General features: G+C 36.3%; 1 protein-coding gene across 2 annotated transcripts in view; it reads left to right on the top strand.

The window, feature by feature from the left end:
- The window catches only part of LOC150091711 (uncharacterized), a 295,133-nt gene that overhangs the window by 76,629 nt on the left and 193,765 nt on the right, over nt 1–24,739 (top strand). For both annotated transcript variants that reach the window (XM_090376590.1, XM_090376580.1), the window contains exons 4-5: nt 1,518–1,592; nt 10,878–11,149. In XM_090376590.1, coding sequence (XP_090232716.1) covers nt 1,518–1,592; nt 10,878–11,149 — 347 coding nt within the window. The remainder of the gene's footprint in view (nt 1–1,517; nt 1,593–10,877; nt 11,150–24,739) is intronic.

The raw sequence follows: 24,739 nt of genomic DNA, 5'->3' as shown, positions 1-24,739 counted from the left end.
TATGGATCAGGGTGTTATTTCGAATTTAAAAGCATACTATTTACGCACAACACTTATTCAGGCATTGTCTGCAGTAGACGATGAGAAAAATTTTACATTAAGAGACTGGAAATCTTACAATATTTACCACGGCATCTTAAACATTAATAAGGCCTGGGCAGAAACTACTAAAAGTTGTTTAAATGCTGCATGAAAGAAAATATGCCCATGGCACGTAAAAGGCTTTGAAGGATTTGAAAAAGACTAATCATATGAAGAGGTTACAGATAAGATTGTAAAAGTTGCAGAGCTACTTCAGTTGGAGGTTGATGCCAAAGACGTGGAGAGTTAATAGAGGAAGAAGAGAAGGAATTATCTAACAAAGAACTTATTGACTTGCAGGCAGCGATAGTGAAAGAAAATGCTGACTAAGCATGAACCATATGAGGAGCCGAGATGCTTCATCACCAGAGAAATGGCAATGACAAAAGTGAAATTGCATTGGCAATGGCGAGGTTTGAGAAGATGGGTTCTGACAGCGAACGATTCTTAAAAGTTAACAGAGGGGTGAATGATATGTTTACTTGCTACAAAGAAATCTACAATGAAATGAAAAAAGCCATCATCCAATCATCCATTAATATGTTCTTTCGTAAGGTTGAATGGCTGACCCTTTCTAAATCTTCCTCTCCACAGCCACAATCTCCTAAACCTTCGCAGTGGCGTACTTATCAGCCGAAGACATCTATTTTAGCAACGATTCTCGAGAGATAAAACTTACTGACGTTATGCCCGTCTCCTCTCTTTTTGTAATTTTATAATTTTTAAATTTTTTTTAAATTGCATGCTTTTGTGATTTTTCTGCACATGAGATAAAAAATTGAATAAATACAATAAATAATTCTATTTACATGTTCGTTGAACATTTCTTTTTTGATTCAATGAATTCAGCGAGCACAGTTGCGAGTGCTGCACAAGCATGGGGGAAATTCCGACTTACGTAGCATTCCACGGAACGCAACCCTTACCTAAGTCTGGGAGTTCCTGTATAAAACTTTACCTGAGTCTAGATCACTACTTGGTAGTACAGTGCCAATGAAGGGGTTTTTCTGTTACTGCTCTTGTATTTAGAATTTAAAGAAGCTTTACTTTGAATGAAACAAATTCCAGTAGTTCTTAAACATTTTGTGTTCTTTTTATGCCAGTCAGACCTGGAACTTTTGAGACAGAAGCTGTACATGACAATAATTATTATTGATGTAATCAGAGTCACAGTCCTGTATATGTTTTTGTGTATAAATGGTTAGTAATGCATACATATAGATTATTATAGTCAGAGATGTCCTTGAATTTTATATGCAAAATTTTACCTTGGCTGTTGTGTGATGGCTTCGCTTGTAATGTAAAGTCTGAGTGAAAGAATTGCATGGGCATAGCTATTACATAGTTTTTAACCATTAGATAATGTAAATTAATGTTTTTGACTATTGTAGATATGATTTTAACTGTTTCTTTAAGGACATTTTTTTTCTCCCTAGCACACTATTCCAGTCCATCGCACAGTACCCTTTTTACAACAGATCCAGAACCAACATTAGAAAGGGATATTATTGGTAAGCTATTGACTTGGTTATAAATTTAATGAGGTTATGTTCCATTGCTGGCAAGGTCTCACCACAAAAGTGTATAACACTTTTGTGGGAAGACAACACTGATAATACTTTTGTGGTAGCAGTCTCAGACACTGAAAATTTACATGGTCTGCATCATCGTGTCAAATAAACATTTATCAATAATTATGGAAATTGTTATATTTTTCTTCCTTTTCCTCATGGACCTGTATGCCACAGCAGCCATGTTTTGTTTTATAAAATAGTTTCTGAGGTATGCATAACTTTACCATGTATTGTTATACTTGCCCTTCCTCAAATGCCAATAGTGTAATTTCCTTACCTATAGTTTATTTATAATAAATATAGCAGAATAGTTTCATTTATTGGTGACAATTTTGGGCCAAATAGAAACCATTTTCTATTTACCAAGTAGAAACCATTTTCTGCAACTGCTCATAATTCAATTTTGAATTATGAACACAATTTTGAGCAAAAGTGTATTTCTGTTTTGCTTAGTGATATAGGATCAGAATAGTTCAATTTTTAAAAATGTATCAGCAGATAGGAAAAGAAGAAGAAATCTTTTATAGCCAAGGCAAGTTATAATTTCATTGTTGTAATTTCAAGATTTATGTCATGGTAATTACTACTATAAACTTAGAAATCAGAGATACATGGATAACATATATAAATTTTTTATTAGATCCTATGTTTTTTGATATAAAGTTTGGATTAATTATTATCATGGTAACAGATTCAGTAAAAGCTTCTTGGTGTCCAAGAAGATTTTATTGCGTCTGTTATGATTGCCCCCCACACTTCTTATCCATATTTATGAAATATTCCAACTCTTGCTGTAGATTAGTATACGTGATTATATAATGAACATATTGTTTTATATCTGTCATTGGTTTTTAAAAGGTAATTTAATTATTTAGCCTTGTGAGGGCTAGCCGGGGTGGGTAAAGTGCCTGCCTGGCAGCCCAAAGGTTGCGGGTTCGAATCCCGCCTTGGGCTTGGATCAAAGTACTGCCAAAAAACCTTGGGAGGTGCATTATGGCCACAGAAGCCGATGTGCCAACAACTACCAAAAAAAAAAAAAAAAAAAGCCTTGTGAGGAAGTTGCATAATGTAAGGCTGTGTTTATATCTAAATTCCAAATCAGTTAGTATGTGATCTTTAATACAGTAGTGTGTTTTTTTCCACTTTTAGAGCTTGTGTTTGTGTGGGCCTGCATTTGTTTAAAAAATGCTCTAAAAAACTATATAGTTATTTTTATAAAATGTATATTTCATTTTTACTTGAAAAGGAAACACTTCACTGAGTCGGTTAAAAATGCTTTATTAAAATGAATTATAGATAAAAAAAATAATTTATTTTCAATTTAATCTCTAGGAATATCACACATTTTAACCTTTGTGCGTCTTCCTTAGTGGATCAAGAATTAGAGAGAACTTTCACTTACATTTCTAAAACTATTAAACAACAAAAATATATTTACCTCTTAACACTTCATTAATTTATATATTATAAAGGAGTATTAAAAGTTAAATATCTTATGTTATTGAATAGTTTTGAAATGTAAGTAAAAGTTGGTCTTTAATACTTGATCCACCGAGGAAGACCCACGGAGAGGGTCAGAATGTTTGTTATCCTTAAAATTTCAATTTAAATGTTAATTTTTTTTATCTATATTTCAGTTTGATAAACTCTAACCAACACAATGAATGTTTTCTTCATAAGTCTCCAGCATTTATTAAACTATGCTTTTATTAAATTGTTGGTCAGTCGCACACTAGCAAGACTTTTGTGGATTTATTGGATGATTGTTTTCTACAGCAGCATGTTCGAGAGGCAACCAGAGGGAATAATACTCCTGATCTGATTATCAGCAGTGATTATTATTGCATTAAGAATTTTCAGATAAAGGAACTACCTTAGGTGGCAGTGATCACAGTGTACTGATGTGGGATTTACTTAAAGACATAACTATCATTAGTGGTAAAGGGAAGGGGGTTTTGCTTTCATAAAGTAACTACAGTGGTCTCAGACAGTTTTTCAATTCCATACAGTCAGACCAACTGATGATGTTACCAAGTGCAAATTTTAAATGGGAAACATTCGAGGAATTCATCTTGAAAGGTACTAGGCTTTTCCTACTACAAACTAAGAAATACTTTTCAAGGTTTAGGCCTAAATGGATGCAGATGAACTATGCATATAAATTATCAGGAAACTCAGAAGCGTATGGTAGATGCTAATCTGTAATAAAGTCATAAAAGAGGTTAGGAAAGAAAAGGCAGATTACAATAAATCATTGGCAAAGAATGCAAAGAAAAACAGTAAAGAGGGGGAATGAAAGGATCCTCTTACCAAGAGAGGCTTAAGTTCTGCAAATTGCAATGGCTGGAGACTAGGCACCTGCACAGTGATCTGATTGAGGTGTATAAGGCCTTGATTGGGTTGAGCACGCTGAGTTCTGATGGGATTCTTCTGCTTGTTCAGATTACTAACCTAAGGGGGCATAAATTCAAATTAAGGAAAGACAGATGTAGACTAGATGTGTGGAAATTTGCCTTTAGGCTGCAGGTTGTTAATTGCTGGAACAAACTTTCTTCTGTCGTGGAAGTTGATAGGTTAAATAAATTTAAGGAGGAACTGGACAAACAGAGGGAATGGTTGTGTGAATTTTTTTTTTTTTTTTTTTTGGCTGATGCTGCATAAGCTCATACACTGCTTTCTTGCATCACATGCCACTACTACTGCTACATCTTTACTTATGTAATGAAGGAATGGGATGAATTGATATCAATAGTTCAATTGATGATTGTGTTCAAGTAGCTGACAAACTGAGTGAGTATTTTACACCTACATTCACGCAAGGAATTCTGTAGGGAAGTTCAGAACAGAAGCTTATTAAACTCTAAAAGGAACTTAATGATTTGTAATAACTGAGAGCAAAGTCGAGGAGAAATTGTTGAAGTTAAGTATAAGAAAGGCACCTGGGGTGGATGGGATTTATCGAGTTATATTAACGGAGATGGCAAAGGAAGTAAGCAAACCTTTAGTCATAATTATGAGAGCTTCCTTGGACTCGGGGGAGGTCCCCACGGACTGGAGATGTGCAAATGTATCCCCAATTCACAAAGGAGGATCAAAGGGTGGCACAAGTAATTACAGACATTTTAGTTTAATTTCTGTTCTGGTGAAAATAATAGTCACTGGTTAAAGAAGCATTGCAGGATCATCTTGACAAGACTGCAGTAATAATTCAGACAGAGCATGGGTTTGTTAAGGGGAAGTCTTGTGTGACCAATTTGATTGGATACTCTGATGTGGTCACAAAGGAACTGGATGCAAAAAATAATTTTGATATCATATACAGACAACCCCCGTATAACACGGTATGTCTACAACATGGTTAGCTCTAACATGATTGATAAATTGTAGCAATCCTTGCACAACATGTAGGTATTTCTGTTTAGCTGAACGAAAAACTCAAGTTTACAGGAGTGAAACCCATGCTACCACCCTCGCCTGAGACACACTAACTCAGCCACGGTTAGAGAATTGCAGCAAACCTCGCATAACACAATATTTTTGAGTTTTTGTGTGGGGAAAACCCTGCTATTACGTTGGATATAATTTTTCAACATTTCCATTCTTTTTTTGTGAATCCTCGCTGTTGACTTGCTAATCATTATGCAAAAAGAATTATTGGGAAATCCCCTTGTTAGGTTCTGTGCTGTTGAACTTGTGGAAAAATATAGATTTCAAAGTTTTATTACTATTGGATAATGTGCCAGGCCATCCAAAAGATTTAAGTCATCCAAACATTGAAGTAATGTTCCTACCACCTAATACAACTTCTTTAATACAGCCATTAGATCAAGATTTAATACAGCTTATCTACCTTTAAAACTCATTACATCAGAAAATTGTTACAATGGATTTCGGAAAAAATTTATTCTGAATCTATTGAAGTGATGGAAACATTTTTCAGTTATGGACTGTATCGACTTTATCATAGCTTTATTGCTCAAAGAAGGAAAACCAACATTTTTCCAACGTGCATTTAATGCGATCCATGTTGGAAAAATGTATGGTCAGAGTCAGTTCATTTAGGAAATATGGTATAACTGGCAGAAAATGTAATCGGTGCGATAGTAGAACTTGCTAAGTTAGTAGGAGGGGAAAGTTTTTAATGATATGACTACCGAAGCCCTCCTGGGTAGCACAGTTGGTAGAAACGCCACCCCCACACCAGCTGGAAATGACCCGAGTTCGAATTCTGTCAATGACGGGGGGGAATTTTTATTGGTCTTTTTCACAGTGTGGCTGAGTTAGTGTGTCTCAGGCGAGGGTGGTAGCATGGTTTTCACTCCTGTAAACTTGGGTTTTTCGTTCAGCTAAACAGAAAATTGGTTTCAAAAATGCTTAGTTTCATATGATGAAATTTACAAAGATCTATCAAGCAAAAACAAACAAACCTAGATTACTAATTTTTAAAGAGAGCAGAAGATACATGCAATCTTGAATGGTGTATTTTTTTTTAGTTTTGTTAACAAAATGGTAAATTTTTGTTGGCTTTTGGAACGTAACCCCCTTTTTTGTACTGGTTTTTAGTAATGTATAACATGGTTTCGCACTACACAAGATTTTAGAAGGAACCTAACTACCATGTTATATGAGGGTTACCTGTACTTGGATTTCAGGAAAGCTTTTGGCTTTTGATACTATTGCACTTGGATGATGTTAGAGCATGAAAAAGACCTGGTGGTAATTGTACAGTCAGATATGAAGTTTTCTGAGCAGTGCAGAGAGGCTGCCAGAGCAGGTCATGGGGTCTTGTCAATGATATGCAGGAATTTTGCTACTACGGATAAGGAGGTTATCCCTTTGTATAAGGCAGTGGTCAGGCCACGGTTTGAGTACTGCATACAGGTTTGGAGGCCTCATTTTAGGAAAGATGTAGAGTTGCTGGAACAAGTACAGAAAAGGGCAATGAGTTTGGTGAGGGGAATGAAGGGACATCTGGAGACTAGGCACCTGTGAGGTGATCTGATTGAGGTGTATAAGGCCTTGAATGGTTTGAGCAGGCTCAGTGCTGGTGGAATTCTTCCTCTTGCTCAGATTGCAAACCTGAGGGAGCATAATTTTAAATTGAGAAAATTTCCACGTATTCTACAGTTATAGAATGTGTGGAAATTTGCCTTTAGCTAGCCGGTAGTTGATTTCCATCTGCCATTGTGGAAGTTGATAGCTTAAATCAGGGGTCCCCCAACCTTTTTCATCGGAGGGCCACCCACATAGAAAATTCATAATAAATGGATGGCTGGAGTCAGTGCAATTTTGACGACTAAAATCACTAAACCAAAAACACAATTTTAGCGATTTAACAATTCTTGTTTCACCAGGTCAAACAAGATAGAAAAACTATAAAAAAATTATAAACAAGGGATATTTATTGTAAATATAAAAAAAAAAAAAGCCATAGTCATATCAAAAATTAGTTTTTATTATAATCACATTTGTTATTACAGAAATAGTAAATCAATGAGATGTTTGTAGTTGTTTTGATTTAGCAATAATTGAAATGTTAGGTAAAATGTTAATAGTAGAAGTTTACAATCTTAAAAAGTCTTGCAAATGTTCATCTGTCTTTCTTGATCGATGTTTGGATTTTATATATTTCATTTTTGAATACGTTTGTTCACATAGGTAACTGCTACCAAATATAGAAATTATTCTTCTTACTTTTTTTTTTTTTGTCCTCACCTTTTCCCATTATTATATGGGGTCAGCGTTTTTATTGTTTTGGCATGCAATTTTTATGGCCGGATGCCCTTCCTGACGCCAACCCTCACCCTTTATTTGGGCTGAGGATATGTGGTGGTCATTCCCTGACCTTCCGCATCCTCCATATTTGGTGGTCACAAGCTCGAACCCCGGTCTAATCAAGAAGCGTGTGCTATGCACTACTACTCCTGCCCACTTGGCTACAGAGGCACCTGAAATTATTCTTCTTACTAATTTTTTTAATTCTGGAAATTCATTTTCTATCAAAGTTTTATAAAAGGTAATGTTTCAATTTTAAATAATATTTTCAGGTTATCGTTATTTTGAAGATCTATGATTTCTAATTGTAGACCTTTATCTATTTGTGAAACATTTACATCAAGTGGATTCTGAAATAATGTAAATAATTTTGTATTGCTTTCGAAATCAACAAATACTTTCATCAATAATTCAAGATTTCGGACAAAATTGTCAGTAGAAAAATTACAATTGGGCATATTATTATATAAACTTTCACAACACAAATGGGAAAAATTATTTTGTTCAATTTGATTTTTAAATAATTTTAATTTTGTCTGAAATGCTTTAATATTGTAGTACAAGTCATTTACAAGTTGATCGCAACTTTGGAGTTTTTTATTCAGTGTATTCAAATGTTAACAAATATCTGTTAAAAATGCAAGTTCCCATTTCATTTAGAGTGTGCTAGTTCTGGGACTGGTTTTAATTTTTCATTCATGAATATGTCTATCTCAGTTCTGATTTGAAAAAATCTTTTTAACACATTACCACGACTCAACCATCGTACCTCAATATGATACAACAAATCGGCATATTCCTTTTCGATTTCCTCCAAGAACATTTTAAACTGACGATGGTTCAGGCCATTTTTGCGTATAAAATTCACAATACTAATTATAGTCAACATGATTGAGTTCGAAGATAAAAATTTACTGCACAACGATTGCTGGTGAATAACACAATGAAATTGCATAGGTCTTTCGATGTTTTTGGAATCAAAATATTTATTGACATGGCCAATGAAACTAATATTTTTTCCAACCATGTTCTTTGCACCATCGGTTGTAAATTGCTGTCAGCAATTGCCAATCAAGCTGCAGGTCTTCAAACGCTTTTGATATGCTATAAAATGTGTTTTCACCAGAGGTTCTATTCTTCGAGCTTTCAAATGCAGCCAGTTCTTCTGTGACTTCAAAATTTTGAATTCTACTGCATATGTAAATGAGTTGCTAATATCGTCCTGTGTTGCTAATATCTTCACTTTCATCAATTGCAATCGAAAAATTTATAAAATCTGTAACTTTTTGTTTCAGCTGATCTTTAACATTAGCAGACAAGTCTTCGATTCTTCTTGTTAAAGTGACGCTGATAAACTTATAGCAGCAAAGTGCTAAACTTGATCAGGGCATATTTCTTCTGCAATTGATAGGCACATTTGTTTCACAAACTTGCCATCAGTAAAAGCCCTCCCTTCTTTAGCGATGAGTTGAGATGTTCGCAAACTAGCTCTAATTAAATTTAAATTCTGATTAGTGAAACATGTCATCTGTTGTTGTTGCCTCTTGAAATCAAAGCTCAGCTCTTGTAATTTCTTGTTTCTCAACTCTCCTTGAAGTATCGTAAGTTGAGGCATGTTTTGTCCTATAATGCTAAAATTATGTTCTTTCAACACAAAAACTACTTCTTTTCATATAAGGCAGGTACATCGGTTATTGTCCCTTATAAAAAAATAATTAATCAACCAAAGTTCATTGAAGACACAACATTCGGAATCAATTTTTCTTTTCCTTGACATCTTGTTTCGCTAAAATTAAAAGTTAAAAATAAAATGTAAAATAATACGCATTTATATAAATAGCACTAATAAATTGTTGCAACCGATTTGCACCAGACTGCTTGACCTGGAGCACATGATAATCGGTGCAGCAGCCCGATGACTGCAGTCTGAATGAGAACAGCTGACCAGGAGAAAGATTAATAAACATACTCGTCTTTACATTGCAAACTGCAAAGAATACATTGCATACAATTCTTTCACTAATACTTACTTGATTAATATTTATATTAGTGTTTAGCAATTGTTTTAACAGGCACTTATTTAACTTGACTATTTTACTTTTTGGCACAATGCTAGTGTTCACTGGAAATACTCGAGGCTATAAACTTATAGCCTTAGGCACTCACACTGTTGGGATTTCCAACATCGCAAGAAACACTGCTGCCCAGCGGAAGTGCACAGAGTTGCAACAATGTTGAAAAATTATATTTAAACGCATTTACATTATATTTTGATTAAAAATATCCTTATTTTGTACAATATGTAGCAACCAAAAAAAGATTTCTATAGGATCCGGCCTGCAGGCCATAGGTTGGGGACCCCTGGCTTAAATATTAGAACAAATGGATGTGTGAAATAGGATGTTTTTTTTTTTTTTTTTTTCTGCTGATGCTGTGTAAGCTTGCTTTCTTGCATGATATGCCTCTGCTAATGCTAATACCTTTCAGTTGACACATCGTGATTTTATTTCTTCCACTTATAAAGGCTGCACAAATATATACTGTATATTTCTGAGCAAACGCATGGCAATTTACTATGAATTTATAAATGGATGTCTGTGGCAATTAATGAAACATGTAAAAATAATTTTACGTTGAAGTTCGTAAAAAATAATTAAGCTTACACTAAAATTCAAAGATTTCTTGAAGATGTATTTCACATTATACTACTTATGTGATATACAATTTGGTATGAATAGCTTAATATAAGTTTTTTTTAAAAACAAGCTTTTTTATACCTTCTTTTTTATTCATTTGTATTTGACAAGAAAATAAAAACTTGAGTTATTTTCGTGTGTAACTGTGTTAAGGTTTTAAAATTGGTGAGAAAATGTGCCGTACAAATACTTAGGTTATGAAATTTAAAAAATATTGTCATTATGATTGTGATAATGTATTTTTAATGCATTTTAGAATCGATTTACCATAGATGTTATTAATGAAAAACATTCATACAGGGCTATGCTATAGTTTATACGTCAGGTGTTACTAGCATCTTGTATTGCCACTTGTATTACAAAAAAATGATAGTTGCTTTCTACTGGGTTAATATAATGATATTATGTAGTTTGCTCTTTATTGACTTTTGTCTATTTCTCTACAAGATGTCACACTTTTTTTTTTTTTTTAATGACTAGACATGCTGAATTCTTTATTTTTTTTTGTAACACTTGTTCATTTTTTGAATTCATTATGAGTTAATTTGAAATTTTTTACAGATGATATTGAAATAGTTGAAATACATAATTTGAACTATTTCAGTATTTCTCAGTCTAATTTATATTCAATTTCTTGCATATTTTTAATATACCTGTCATTGTTATTTTTACAGTGAAGTTCTGGTACAGTAGAAATAATTTTGACTTTGCTTGTAGAAATAATTTTCATTAATATTCATTTTATATTCAGATTCCCATGCCATACCAGGAATCTGTGGATTGCGTAATGTTGGAAATACGTGTTTCATGAATGCTGGATTACAATGTCTTCTGAATAATAGGAAATTTATACAGTATTTCATTGAGCATCCTGAAACAGATGACAGTAACAGTGATCTATTAACAAGAAAGTTTGCTCATTTAGTGGCCAAAGTCTGGAGTGGTCAGTACTCCGTCCTTTATCTTGCTGATTTTAAGGAGTCTTTAGCAAAGTATCATCCACAGTTCAAAGATTTTAGACAGGTTAGTAAATTTTCCCTGACTCTTTCCATAATTTTTAACATGCTAAAGGTATGAGGGACATTCAATAAATTATCTACCTAACTATGAAGGAAATGAGATAGAGGCAAAAATCTGTTTTTATTTTTCAGTGTAACTTCCCTGAACTTCAATACACTTGTTCCATTTTGTTGGCAATGAGGAAATACCTGACAAATAAAATTCTTTGCCCTGTCCATCAAAGAATGCAGAAACAGCAGATGTCAATTCATTATCATCAGCAAAGCAATGTCCACATATGTTTTTCTTTTCTGTCGAAACAGGAAATAGTCATTGGGGTCAGATCCAGACTGTAAGGTGGATGGGTACATTCTATAAAGTTAGTCTCTCAAAGCAGCAGCAACAGCATGTGAATTGTACACTGGTGCATTGTTGTGGAAAGTTTTACACAGCATTTTTCCTTTATGACTTCCCTTAGGTGTACAGTAGGGATGCATATAATAATAATAAGATTCTTTATTAACATAAATTTTATACACTAGTGATTCCTTACACAGAAAGCCAGAGGAATCTTACATTTAGTTGTTTATACAAGTGATTTTTATTTATAAAAAAAAAAAATAAATAATAATAATAATAACAACTAAATAATAATTAATAGATCAAAGCAAAGATAATAGTTAAAATGTAAAAATGAATGAAGTAGTAATTACAGCGAAAAAGGACTACAAGTTGAGCAGAACATGAAATGACATCGACTAAGATCGGCACTTACATAAATGTCCTTTACAAACAACAAGATATGACAAGATGCCATCTCGATATGCCTTGTCTATATTCCACAGGTCGATGTCGATGTTGAGCGAGTTGAGAGTGTCCAGAGTCACATTAGGGAAGTGTCTTTTGAAATTCTGTAACCGCTGGAGCCTTGAGCATAAGTAGGGAGTACTACGGAGATGTCTGCCTGGCAAACGCCAACCAACCGTGTTCCAGATGTTGATGTGATCCTGCTTAGCTGAGCACAGATGAAGGAATGACTTTATTTTTAACACATGGGCTCTGTGGACTATGGGCGTATATTGCAGGTTGCAGCAGAGAGTAGATTTAGATGTTGTGTAGATCTGGTGCGACCACAAGTTGGCCCACTTCAGCACCCAGAATTCGAGGCCCCATAGTTTCCTGAGGCTGGTGGGTGGTGCCGCCGACCAAATTTCCATGGCATAGGAGAGTACACTACAGAAGTAAGTTGTGAGGTACTTCTTGATTATTTTCTTATTGTGTGTTTTGCACAGATCAATTTTCATTCCCCAGAACGCTCTCAGGGCTTTGGAATACTGAGCTTGGATTTGTTTTTTATAGGTGAGATTGGCATCAAGGATTACTCCTAGGAAATTGACACTATCTGTGGGAGTCAGGACATTTCCTGCCAATACCGGAAGTAGAGAAGATGCAGTATCAGTAGAAGTCATCCGACTTGGCGTAAAGATGAGATAGTTTGACTTCTCTGGATTGACTGACAGGCCAAAAAATTTAGCATACTTATAGAATGCATTTAGGTAGCTGTTTACAGATTCAGAGGCAGTTTGTCTTTCTTGTGAAGGACCAACATGGCATTTGCATGGTAAGTAGCAAACAATATCATCAGCATACGATAGGAACGCTGGAATTTGATCCATTAGTGGAACGAATATTGCTGCAAATAACAAGGCTGAGAGACAACCACCTTGTGGGATCCCTACTTCGACGCTTTTAGTGACTTTAACGCCATCACCTTTGAAGTGAAGCATTCTCCTAGATAGCAAATTATTGAGGATCTCGAGCATATTTCCGGATATCCCATAGAATCTCTTAAGTAAGGCAAGAAGGGGTGTTATTTGGACTGAGTCAAAAGCAGATTTCATGTCGAGAAAAATGGTGTGAAGATCTTCGTTGTCATTCCAGGCCTGAAGTATTTTCTGTGATAATGACTGTAGGCAGGTTACTGTAGATCTATTAGGCATGCATAATGGGTGTGTTCTGGCCTATGCGCAAAGATTGCGAGTGCTACATCATTATAGATGCACTTCTCGAGGCATTTCAGGAAGGGAGAGGCAATTGATATTGGTCTGAAGTCAGCCGGTCTTTTCGCATGAGGCTTTGTCGGAACTGCCACGACTCTGTATGATAACCAGCTTGAAGGTACCTGTGCAAATTTGAGTACTTTGTTGTAGAGTTGAGTGAGCTCTTTGCTGATGAAATAAGAAGCAATTTTTAGACTAAACAGAGGTATTGCGTCAATTCCTATGGTGGACTTGTCAGGTAATGAATTTATTATTTTTATTAGTTGTTCTTCGGAAATTTCTGTATTACTAGTAGGTGAAGACATGTTAAACGCTTCGTTCCAAGGATATGCTTCGGACACATGGTGATCTCGCTTAAAATGCAGCACATGCTCACACCATTCCTGGACATCTAAAGACAGAGGGGTGCAAGTATGACTAGTGGACCACACACGTTTCCCCTGGATAGATGGCGGTTCATGAAATTGTCAATAGAAAATTGTTTCCTCTTCTGAAAATTCATCCTTGCTTTGGAAAATCTGGCGTATGACTCTTGTAAGAGGCATGGGCTGCCTGTTTTTCCCTAAAGGCCTTGGTCAGGAGGTCATTCCACCATGGCTTTGAGTGGGGACTAAGGATGCAAGTTTTGGACATTGCAGACCTTGCAATGAATTCCATCCATCTCGAAAGCCAGTAGGCAGCCTCATTTATGTTAAGCCAGTATGTTCCATGGGTAAAGTTGGAAGAGGATAGTAACTTTTCCAATGTTGATGTATTTTGGATTGTATACTCTCTTGACAGTGTTCGTAGTTTGTACTTGTGTACGTTCATCCTTAGGTGCCTGCAGAGATATCATCGCAGCAATCGGAACATGATCGGATGGGAGGAAGTTCTCAGTTATGGTCAGGGTTTCCTCTACTAAACAGTTTGAGAAGATGCTCTGCAGGGTGGCATCGCTGTGTGAGGGAGGAACATGAATAAGACCAATGCCCATTTCCGACATGTTCAATGACAGAGTATCTAGGAGCTTCTTTGTGGCTGGCAGTGGAAGGTTAAAGTCTCCGAGGATGATGAGCTTTTGCCGATGATTGATTGTGGATGACAGCCATGCTGTCAGATTAAGGACAGAATCCTCAGAAACTGGTGGAGGTAAATAAACGGCACACACAGAGATCGACAAACCAGCAATTCGGTAGATTCCAAGAACAGCTTCTGTGTCACCTCCTGGATAAGTGGATGCCTTAATCAGCGGTAGCGAACTCCTTTGACAGATTGCTACACCGCCACCTTGTCTCCCAATTCTATTAGCAGCCAGCGTGTGATAGCAAAGATTTGAGGTGAAGGCAGCAATTTCCATTTCATCTCAGAGCCAGGTTTCAATCAGAATGACGAAGTTGTACTCTGAGCAGGAAAGCAAATCAAGTAGACCATCTAGCTTGTTTTTGACACTCCTGATGTTTTGTAGGAAACATCGAATTTTTACTTCGACAGAAGGTTGTACTATGATGAGATTACTCTTGGAACAGTATTTGCTTTTCACATAATGATCTGAAATTTCGTCCCGGGATCGATGTCGCATTCGATGTGCTCTCATTCTGGATATTCTAACTGGAATGCGATCGGTCCGATGTTCGCTCATCATCTCCACGTTAGACATCCATAAGTTGCACCCGCTCTCGGATATAATTTGGGAGACTCCGCTAGAGAGGCCAGGTAGCTATGCTGGTGTAGTTATACATTGTTGTGGAATGGGGTTCGGGCTTGATAAGTTCTTGTTCTTTGGTGTCCCATAGTATGGTATTACCAACAGACCTCTGGGCCAGTATTCTGCATTGAGGTATTGTTGATAATTAGGCCCATCAATCTGAATCCTAAAGGAAGCATAAGACGGATGCTTGGTATTGATTTTGAAAGGCTTACCGGGTATGCCTAGTTCCATCAATAGTGCCTGAATTTCTTCAACTTTTGTCAACGGATCCAGCCTGCTAATGAAGATATTTGCATGAGTATTGCTGGTGGCTTGGCGATCTCGTATTCTGATTCTAGTGTTAACTACTCTTGTGCCAATCAAGGTAGTTTTGCTGTTTCTGGAATACTGTTGGCGTGGGGATGCTTGCGTCGGTTGAGGTCTGGGCATCTGGCTTTGCTGTGCTCCATTCATGCCTGCAATGTCAGAGTTCCGTTTCGTTGATATTAGCATGGCGCTATAGCCGCTGTCTTTAGAAAGTGTAATTGTATCCGTTTCGGGTAGTAGCAATGACTCAGGTGTGGGAGATGGGCGTTCCAGTGGGCCAGGACAAGGGAGTCTAGTGTTCATGGGCAAGAGATCTTGTAGTACGCTCAAGGACTTTCGTTGATAATCTTCAAGCTGGCTCAGATGTTCTCTTAGCGAGCTATTTTCTGAGTACAGTTTTCTTAGAATGCCTTCAATAGTTTCAAGTTTCTCAGTGTTACACCCGCAAAAAGCGCAGCTGACTTGAGCCTGTGATTCCGTTTGAGAATAATTATCAGTAACCCCAGGCAAAAACTTGCTATTCGTAGCTGGTTCACTGAGAGTGGAATTGATATGTGTGGTGACGTCATTAACAACATTCAGCATTCTAGAGGGAGAGACTGTGGGGGAGGGAGGCAGATGCACTAAGGGAGCAGCCAATATGTCAGCTGTATCTGACGAATCCCTATATGACACCCTAGTGACTGTCTGCTTGTTTTCCAAGTAGCAAATGTACAAAATTCCCTCAGCATCCCAAAAAAACGGTGTCATAATCTTGCCAGCTGAAGGTTGTATCTGAAATTTTTTGGGTGGGGGAGAATCCTTGTGCTTTCATTGCATTGATTTTTGCTTGGTCCCAGGATCCCAGTGATGAACCTATATTTCATCACCCATAGCAGTTCTGGAGATGAAAGTTTTGGGATCCCTTCAAGAAAGCTGTAAATTCATTTCACAACACTGTACTCTGAATTATTTCTGCACAGGGGTCAGAAATCTAGGGACACACCTTGCACACCCAAATGTTCATGTACGATGATTATAACTGTTCCCTCAGATATGTCACATTTCCTAGAGATTTGGGACACCTTTAAACATCTCATTCAGCACAAGGGTTTCCACAGCTTGGCACATTTCTGGAGTTGTCGCTATTACACGCCTTCCTGGACAGGAATCATCTTTGATGGACTCTACTCAACTTGAATTGTTTTGACCAGAATTTCACCTGGTACTCTGAAGGTGCACTGTTGCCATACACAGCCAACATCCTTTCATGAATAGCCTTTGGCCCATTTCCCACTTTGATGAGAAACTTAATGACTGAATGATGCTCTAATTTCAGCAAATCCATAATTTGATACAGGTGTCTTCCTTCTTTTTGTTACAGCAGCACAACCTAAAAACGTAGTGAGATCAAATTTAGTACGATTCAAGTTGAGATATGTAGGAACATCATGAATCATTGAATTATAACTATGGGAAGTACCTTAGGTAGATAACTTATTGAATGGCCCTCGTAGTTTAAGAACAGATTATTTTCAGGCTTGCTGAAGTTTAAACAAGCAAAAAATCAGAATACAGCTTACCCTGCTGTAACATGCCATTATTACAATGTGCATTTAAAATTACATGTATATTTATTTGATCCCTTGTCTGCTGTTATGTGCATGAAAATTTGAAGTTACATGCACAAAACCCATGTGCTTCCATGTTACACTTTCTTACTATGTCATTTCAGTTTATGGGTGTCTGTGAGTATATATTTTGTGTGCGCGCACATGCACGCACACGCATGCACGCACACGCATGCACGCACACGCACACACACACACACACACACACACACACACACACACACACACACACACACACACACACACACACACACACACACACACACACACACTCCAGTACATCTGTGACATTTTGGCAAAATGGTTTTTTAATAGATTTAGGCATCAAAAGAAGCAGCACATTCAAAAGATAACTGGATGATGTGATGTGATGAGCAGTTATATATTTATTTTAGAAGAGGGGAAAAAAAACAAGCTAGCAACTGACTTTGACAGTCCTTCATTTTTTAAATAAACCAGTGAAATACAAGATTTTATTCCATCCAAAATGAAACATTACTGCTCATGTATGTTTTATTTCAATAAATTTTTATTTATTAACTATTGAGTTATTTAATAAGAGACTTACTATATAAATGTTTTTCATAACATATTGAGTTTTAATAAATAAGTTTGAAATTGTGAAATTGGAGTAAGTATCATTGATTTATAGCTTTTACGGAACCTATCCCTGACTGTGATATGAAAATGTGCACACATTTCTGTTACATGCCATTTTTGCAGAATGCATGAGGCATGTATAGCAGGAGCTGTATTTTTTTTAAAGGAAATTAATAAAAAAAAAAAAAAAAAAAAAAAAAGCTATCTAAGGGAAAAAAAAAAATGTTATTAATTTTTGATTTTAGAGAAGTTGGTAAATTTTCCTCCGCTCTTTCCAGAAATTTTAATATACTAAAAGTAGTTTAAGACATTATCTTCAGATTTACTGAATTTTAAACAAGCAAAAAATCAAAATATTTGCATACTTCTTTTTAAGGAAGCTAATCAAACAAAAGTTTGTAATAAAAAAAGACTATTTTCATTTGTTAAGTATAATTCTGTTTATTTTTAACAGGTTTCTCTAACCAGGATACTGTTTAATGAATGGGTAGTCACCCAACAATGATAACATGTGATAATTAAATTTACAATATGCGAGATACCAAAAGCTGCACAAGTCACAGACTTCAGTAGTTCATATTGAATAATCAAATTTGAAATAGAAATGTGACAGTCGCCATCCCTTAAGTGTGTTGACATTCCTTTTGTCAACATTAAGCATTTACAAAAGTATGCTATGCTAGAGACATCATTAGTCAGTTAAAAAAGACATTATCTAAGGCGCATTTAGGGCTAGAGCCTCAAGCTGCGAACAAATTTAGACTATGTATATAAAGTGCTTAGCATCATAATACACAGCCATTTCTGAATAAACAGAAAATTTTTAAGGTGGCATCGTTTTAGGTTATATCTCATATTGTGAATACCTTCACAACGAGTTGCCATGATATTGCACTACTTCGAATAATTAACGCTTCACCTAAGGAGAAGACTAGTGTTACTTATTCTCAGATAGGTACCACCACCCAGACAGCACTGTTTCAGGGCTATTTGGCCCTTCGTCAGTGAGTGGGTAGGTACCCACTCACTGACGATGATGCTAAGCACTTTATATACATAGTCTAAAAGACATTATCTTCATTAAAGACATTAAAAAAACCCTTCTCGTACCTCAAGTTGTTTTTTATGTGGTGTGATTTCCTGTTTATCACTTTTAAAAAAAAAATTAAAACATGTGTACCTTGTGCACATGAAGGATGTTTTATACGAAAACATCCTTGGCTTGGAAGAGGTTAGTGAAATCCATTTTTGGAATAGTTTCACATCACAATCATAATTCCTGAAGCTACTACTGCAGGTAGTATGATTATAACGTCAGGACTACATCAGCAGTAGGCTCGATGTCATGATTGTGAAAAAGTATGGAAGAATTAAGAAAGTATTATTGTGATGTCACAATCATACTCTGTTAGTATGACTTCACAATCATACTACCTGCAGTAGTAACTGCAGAAAGTATAATTGCAACAATACAAATATTTGACCATAACATTTGCATTTCTGTTACACTCCATTGTTAGGTGCTGCTATAGGTGTTTTCACCTGAAAAATAAATAAAAGTAAACATACATATGTACCTTAATGATGCAATTAACTGCCCAATTTGTCAAATATGGCCCCGTTTTTAAGAATGTTAGCATATAAATAAATCTATCGTGAAGTACAGAATTACAAACAAAATAATATCCCACCACGGCGACTAGCACTAGAGGTTCACATTTAGGAGCCTGAAGAAACAGATTACAAAATACAGCATACAAATACAAAAGCAGCATACAAATTCAAAAACAATATACAGTATAGCAATGAACACATTGAGGATTAAGGAGTCAGAGTAACAGAAGACTGATAAATATCAGTTTGATTTATGTTCATGGAGCCTGGGGATAGGAAACGGGAGCATCGTAATCCTCTTTTAGAAGGTCAGGGATCACAAAGGCCTTGATAAAGTTGAATTTGTCTTTCTTGTTCTTTATCAAGCTATCAAAGTTGACATCTACACAGTTCAGGGCGGCAAGCATCTTCTTGGGGAGGTACCTGTCAGTGAGTGCAAGCTTATTGTGGTATCTTAGGCTTGGCTGTGGGATCCTCCGTGGGCAGGTGTTCCAAACGTTGGGAGATGATATCTGGCCAGTGAGGAGTTGAACCATGAAGACTAACCTCTTTTCCATTATGAGGGACTTCACCCATGGGATTTCCCGTGCTTGTGCCATCTTGGTAGTTGTGGTGGCTATCGGCAGATGAAGCTTGGTCCATTTCTGTAGCCAGTATACAGTGGTGTACACCCGTTTAAGGTTTGTGTGTGTGTGCGGCTGAGGCCCATTTTCTGCACCATAGAGAATGGCAGGGTAGAGCGTGCAGATGATGAATCTTTTAACAACGAGGGGTTGTCGAATGTGTAGCAGGTACTGCTTTGAGATCCACTGAAGGCGAGAAAATTTGGTATTGATTTCGTCGATCTGGCTGACAAAGAACATCTTTTGGTCAAACAGAATGCCAAGGTCAGTGTATGAAAGCACATTTGGTATTGGTACCTCTCCTAATGAAATGATGAGTAGTGTTGGCATGGATTTTAAAGAAAATATAATCTGAGCAGACTTCTGTTTGTTGATTTGAAGATTGAAGCTTGCAAGGTACAATTCAAGATTCTTAAGTTGTGAGATCCTGTTGATGAGCTGAACAGGGTTGTAAACTTGTGTCAGCAGTTTAAGGGCATCAGCATAGCATAAGATGCCATTCATGGAGGCTGAATGGGCATGATAATGGCCATGAACAGATCATCAGATAGGAACCCCTCCCCCATGCGGTATTCTCGCAGTTATGTCACAGGATTGCCTTTCCCATGCCTGCCGCCTGCTAGCATATAACAACTCAAATCTCAGGATGGATTTTCATGAAATTTATATTTGGACCTTTTAGAAAGATTTGTTGAGCATTCCAAATATCATTAAAATTGGACTAATAGAAATGCTACAATTATTATTTCTTTGTCCATTCGTCTGCATGTAATAACTCTTCCCAGTAAATGGATTTTAAAGAAATTTTATATTTTACTCCGTAAGAAAGATTTTCGACCCTTCTTGTGTTCATTAAAATCACACCAATAGAATTCCAGCAATTATTATTATTATTTATATATATATTTTTGGAATATATATCATATGGGCTATCCATATGTAGCTGAAGTGCTGGACATTATGCTTGCTGACATGCGCAGAAATGAGATTTTCTCTGTTCACACATAAGTAGTACTTTTTGCTGTAAATCGTGAATTATAAATATTTGTTAACGCACCTCAAATAAAATGCCCTGTGCACATTAACTACCCTTTTTTTTTTTTTTTTTTGTAATGAACTTACATTTTGCAGCAGGTGCAAACTCCAGCAATTGATTTTTGCCGAACAGCATAATTATTTGCATTTTAATTGATGGATTTTTGCTGCAGCTGAAATCCATTGCCTTAGCGCATGCAATGCATTCTTTTAAGGAGTAGAACATGTCTGTTAAATAGACAAGCACCTTATGATGATGGCGTGGCTGCCCCACTAACTCTCTACCCTCAAGAGCAAAGTTTGCAACGGAAATGCTTCGTGGTTTAGTTTACACGCATTCCTAGTCCTATCAAATTTTCATGTATCCCTTTGTCGCGAAGGGTGGTTTGTCTGTAGTGAGGGGAAAACTGGAGTCAATCCTGGTGAAAAATCTCACGACCACAGTTTGACTGCCAAACTCAATGCTGAATGGAAAATCCCTGGGAAAATTCCCATAAAGATAGCAGCTGGAATCGAACCTCGACCAGCTATTAAGCAAGCCGGCAATGTTGCCACAAGGCTACCAGCCCTGTATGCTATCGCTTTAATTTCAGTATTTCATGTCACATTTCTCAGCAGTTGCGTTGGTAATGTGATGTGATTGATAAACTTCAGTTACATTCCATTGTTAGGTGCCGCTATAGATGTTTTCACATCAAAAATTATAGCTGACATTCGCAAAGCCGTACCATGAATGAAATGGATATGTGTGATGGAACTGCACCTAAAAACAATTTGAATTTACTGATTGTTAACCCAGTTTCCAAATTAAAAATAATTAATGAGATATAACACATTAATGTAGGAATCCAAATCAGTACATTGCTTACAGAAATTACTCAAATTTTGAGTCACATGGTTTAATATTAAGAAAAAAAATCATAATCAAAAACTTTCCTTTGTATTGAATATAAAAATGAAGCACACTTTACTTTTTCATTTAAATTCTTGTATGACAATGAAGAATGTGATACAAAGCATACTGCTTTTTTTCATCATCATCATCATCATTTAAATCTGTTATAATGGCTTCAGGACTATCAGCCTTCTCTCTGCTCTTTTTCTAAATGCTGATGTACTTTTAGCTCTAGCCAGAGTAAGCCCTTCCTCTTGATCTGCCTCTGGGCTTTTACCTTTCATATTTTTGCTTCAAATATTTGTTTAGGTAATCTTTCTCCCATCCTTTCTACATGCCATCTTAAGTGTGCATTAATTAACCTTTCATTGGATATTTGCTGTCCTAGAATTTTTTCTTATTTCCTCATTTGTAATACAGTATTGCTAATGCTTCTATTTGTTATTTACATTTATTTTCCTTAAAATTGTAATTTCTGAATATTCTGTAATTTGGTTAATCCCTTTATTTATATCAGCTAGAGCTTTAAAAATTGTGTTGGATAATTTTTTCTTTTACTTATTCTTAATTTTTCCACTTCTGTTTTACTTATTCTTAATTTTTCTACTTCTGTTTTACTTATTCTATTGTTTATTTCATATCTAATCTTCCATCTTCATTAAAGACTATTCCTATTTGCACAAAATTTGTGTGGTTATTTAGTGTTACACTAAATTTTCCTTTTTCTGACAACTTTCATGGCTGTTGTTTTTTGTGTAACTAATTTTCATGCCAAATTGTCCATAACCATTTTCTGATTTATTCAGAAATTCTTTAAGATGTTGCAGGCTACTATTTAAAAGTGCAATATTCTCTGTATTTTCTGCATATAACAGTGAGCCAGTATTTTAACATCTTCCACACAAAACTTTGTTAGTAACTTACTTTCTTTTATTTTTGAATTGTGCCTCATTCCAAGTTTTACCTTAAACCATTAACCTTTTGCAAATCAATTTCAAGTCAAGCTCTATTGCTTACCATGTAAGATGCTAAGCTTTGTAAAGCATTTTTTTTTTTTTTTTTTAAGTTGCAAGGATTGTACCAATTGTACCAAGGATTGTATCAAAAGTAATGGAAATAAAGTGATTACATTTATTTGTACAAAATAGTAGCATATTGGGGTCAGCTATTCACCAGCACCATCTGCCCTCTTATTAAAAATGCGGAGCTGGCACAATGAGAAAATCACTGTCAGTGGTGTGTCATTTCATCACTTTGTGAAGGCAGGAAACTCATTAGCATGCATCTGTGGGTGACTTCATATTGCATATGGAAACTTGCATGAGTGAAACATTTCAAGGATGGTAATATAAATATTGTTAATCAACTGTGCAGTGGGTTGACTGAGAACAGCCACACATAAACTTAACAGCAGAAAGCTGATGCATTCATTAAAAATGGTCACCAAACTTTTTATAGTTATCTGACAAAACATATCATCTTAGAGTACAGAAATGCACAACCACATGCTACACATGACAATGCGATTAATTGCAGTTCTACTGGAAAGTTCTCCCTCCTGCCTACCAACCATACTCTTGCACTACAGTAAAACGTCCTCCCCCCCCCATGTTTAATTAAAACATGGGGGGACATTACAAGAATGACAATGCAGTCAAAGAAATCATGCATCATAAGGAGCTGAAATGGATTTCTACTGCACAATGGCATTTTCAACCTACCCTGCTGCAGGCAGAGGGCTTTCCTCTCGGTGATTCTAATTCTTTGAAACAAATATCTCAGATATGTTTGAGACTATTTGTTTCTGTTCTTCGTGCTCTCCTTTTTGTATGAAAGGAATCTGCTGATTGCGTTCTTACAGTCCTGTATACTACCCTTTAAAAATTATATGGACAAATGTTAGTTTCACATTCACATCACTGCCACTCACTATATCATGTCGGTTCCTCTTTGGCCACTATGATCTACTCCACTGTTCTTCGTAGGATTTTTACTAATGAATGAATTTTTTGTTGTTGCAAAGAACTTTACATTTAAAAAAAATTTGGAACTTACCTCCTGCATTCTCTGATATGAGTTAAATATGATGTTTGAGCTAATGAAAAGGAAATTAGCACTGATGGAGAGAATATAGAAAGGAAATAGTAACTATTTATTCATATGTTTTGGTTTCATTTCTCGTGCAGGCGCCTCTGTAGCCAGATGGGCAGGAGTGGCAGTGCATAGCATACGCTTCTTGATTAGACCGGAGTTCGAGCCCGTGACCACCAAATACGGAGGATGCAGAAAGGTCAGGGAATGACCACCGCATATCCCCGGAACAATATGGCCTTAGTTGCTAATGCTCCTAAAAACCAAATAACAAACAACAATTTCTCCTGCAGTGTAAATTACTAAAAGGACAGGTCAATAAGCAATGCACAATTGCTCATGCATGCATGTGCATAAGGAAGGCAGAGGAGAATTTATGATGTACACTTGTACTATCAGTTATCCATTTTTTATTTCTGGTATTTTTAGATCTTTGTGAAGGCAGGAAACTCATTAGCATGCATCTGTGGGTGACTTCATATTGCATATGGAAACTTGCATGAGTGAAACATTTCAAGGATGGTAATATAAATATTGTTAATCAACTGTGCAACTTTGTCCATCCATATCTGAAGGTATGGATGGACAAAGTGACAGCTGTTTCCAGCAGGGTTGTGTGATGGAGTTCCTGTTCAAATCAGGTGATCAGTCGGCCACATCCATCCATCAAAATCTCCAGGGGTGGCTCTAACAGTTTCAGGAAGATAATTTTGACGTCAACGACAAACCAAGAGTTGGAAGACCATTTGTCACAAACAGTAAAAACAAATAACTCATTGACCAGCTCATTTGAAAACTGGGAAACAGAAAAATCTGTACTCGTTGGGTGCCTAAGCCGCTCACATGAGAGATGATGAGGCTGCGAGGAGATCTGTGAAGATCTGGATAGGTTTGGTGCTGTTGGTCCTGAGTGGTTTAAATGGGTTGTCACATGTGGTGAAACATGGCTATTCCATTATGACCCACAGACCAAACAGCAATCCATGAAATGGGCACACCTGACATAATTCGTAAACAAAAAGCCAAATAATTGACAAAACTTGTGGCATCATTTTTATTGATTTCTTACAACGTGAAATAGCCATCAACAAAG

The sequence above is a fragment of the Mastigoproctus giganteus genome, chromosome 1 (genome assembly GCF_048544385.1).
Source record: "Mastigoproctus giganteus isolate SK-2022 chromosome 1, ASM4854438v1, whole genome shotgun sequence".
Classification (NCBI taxonomy): domain Eukaryota; kingdom Metazoa; phylum Arthropoda; class Arachnida; order Uropygi; family Thelyphonidae; genus Mastigoproctus; species Mastigoproctus giganteus.
Note: the sequence above shows the minus strand (reverse complement) of the source record. Positions and strands in the feature narration are given on the sequence as shown.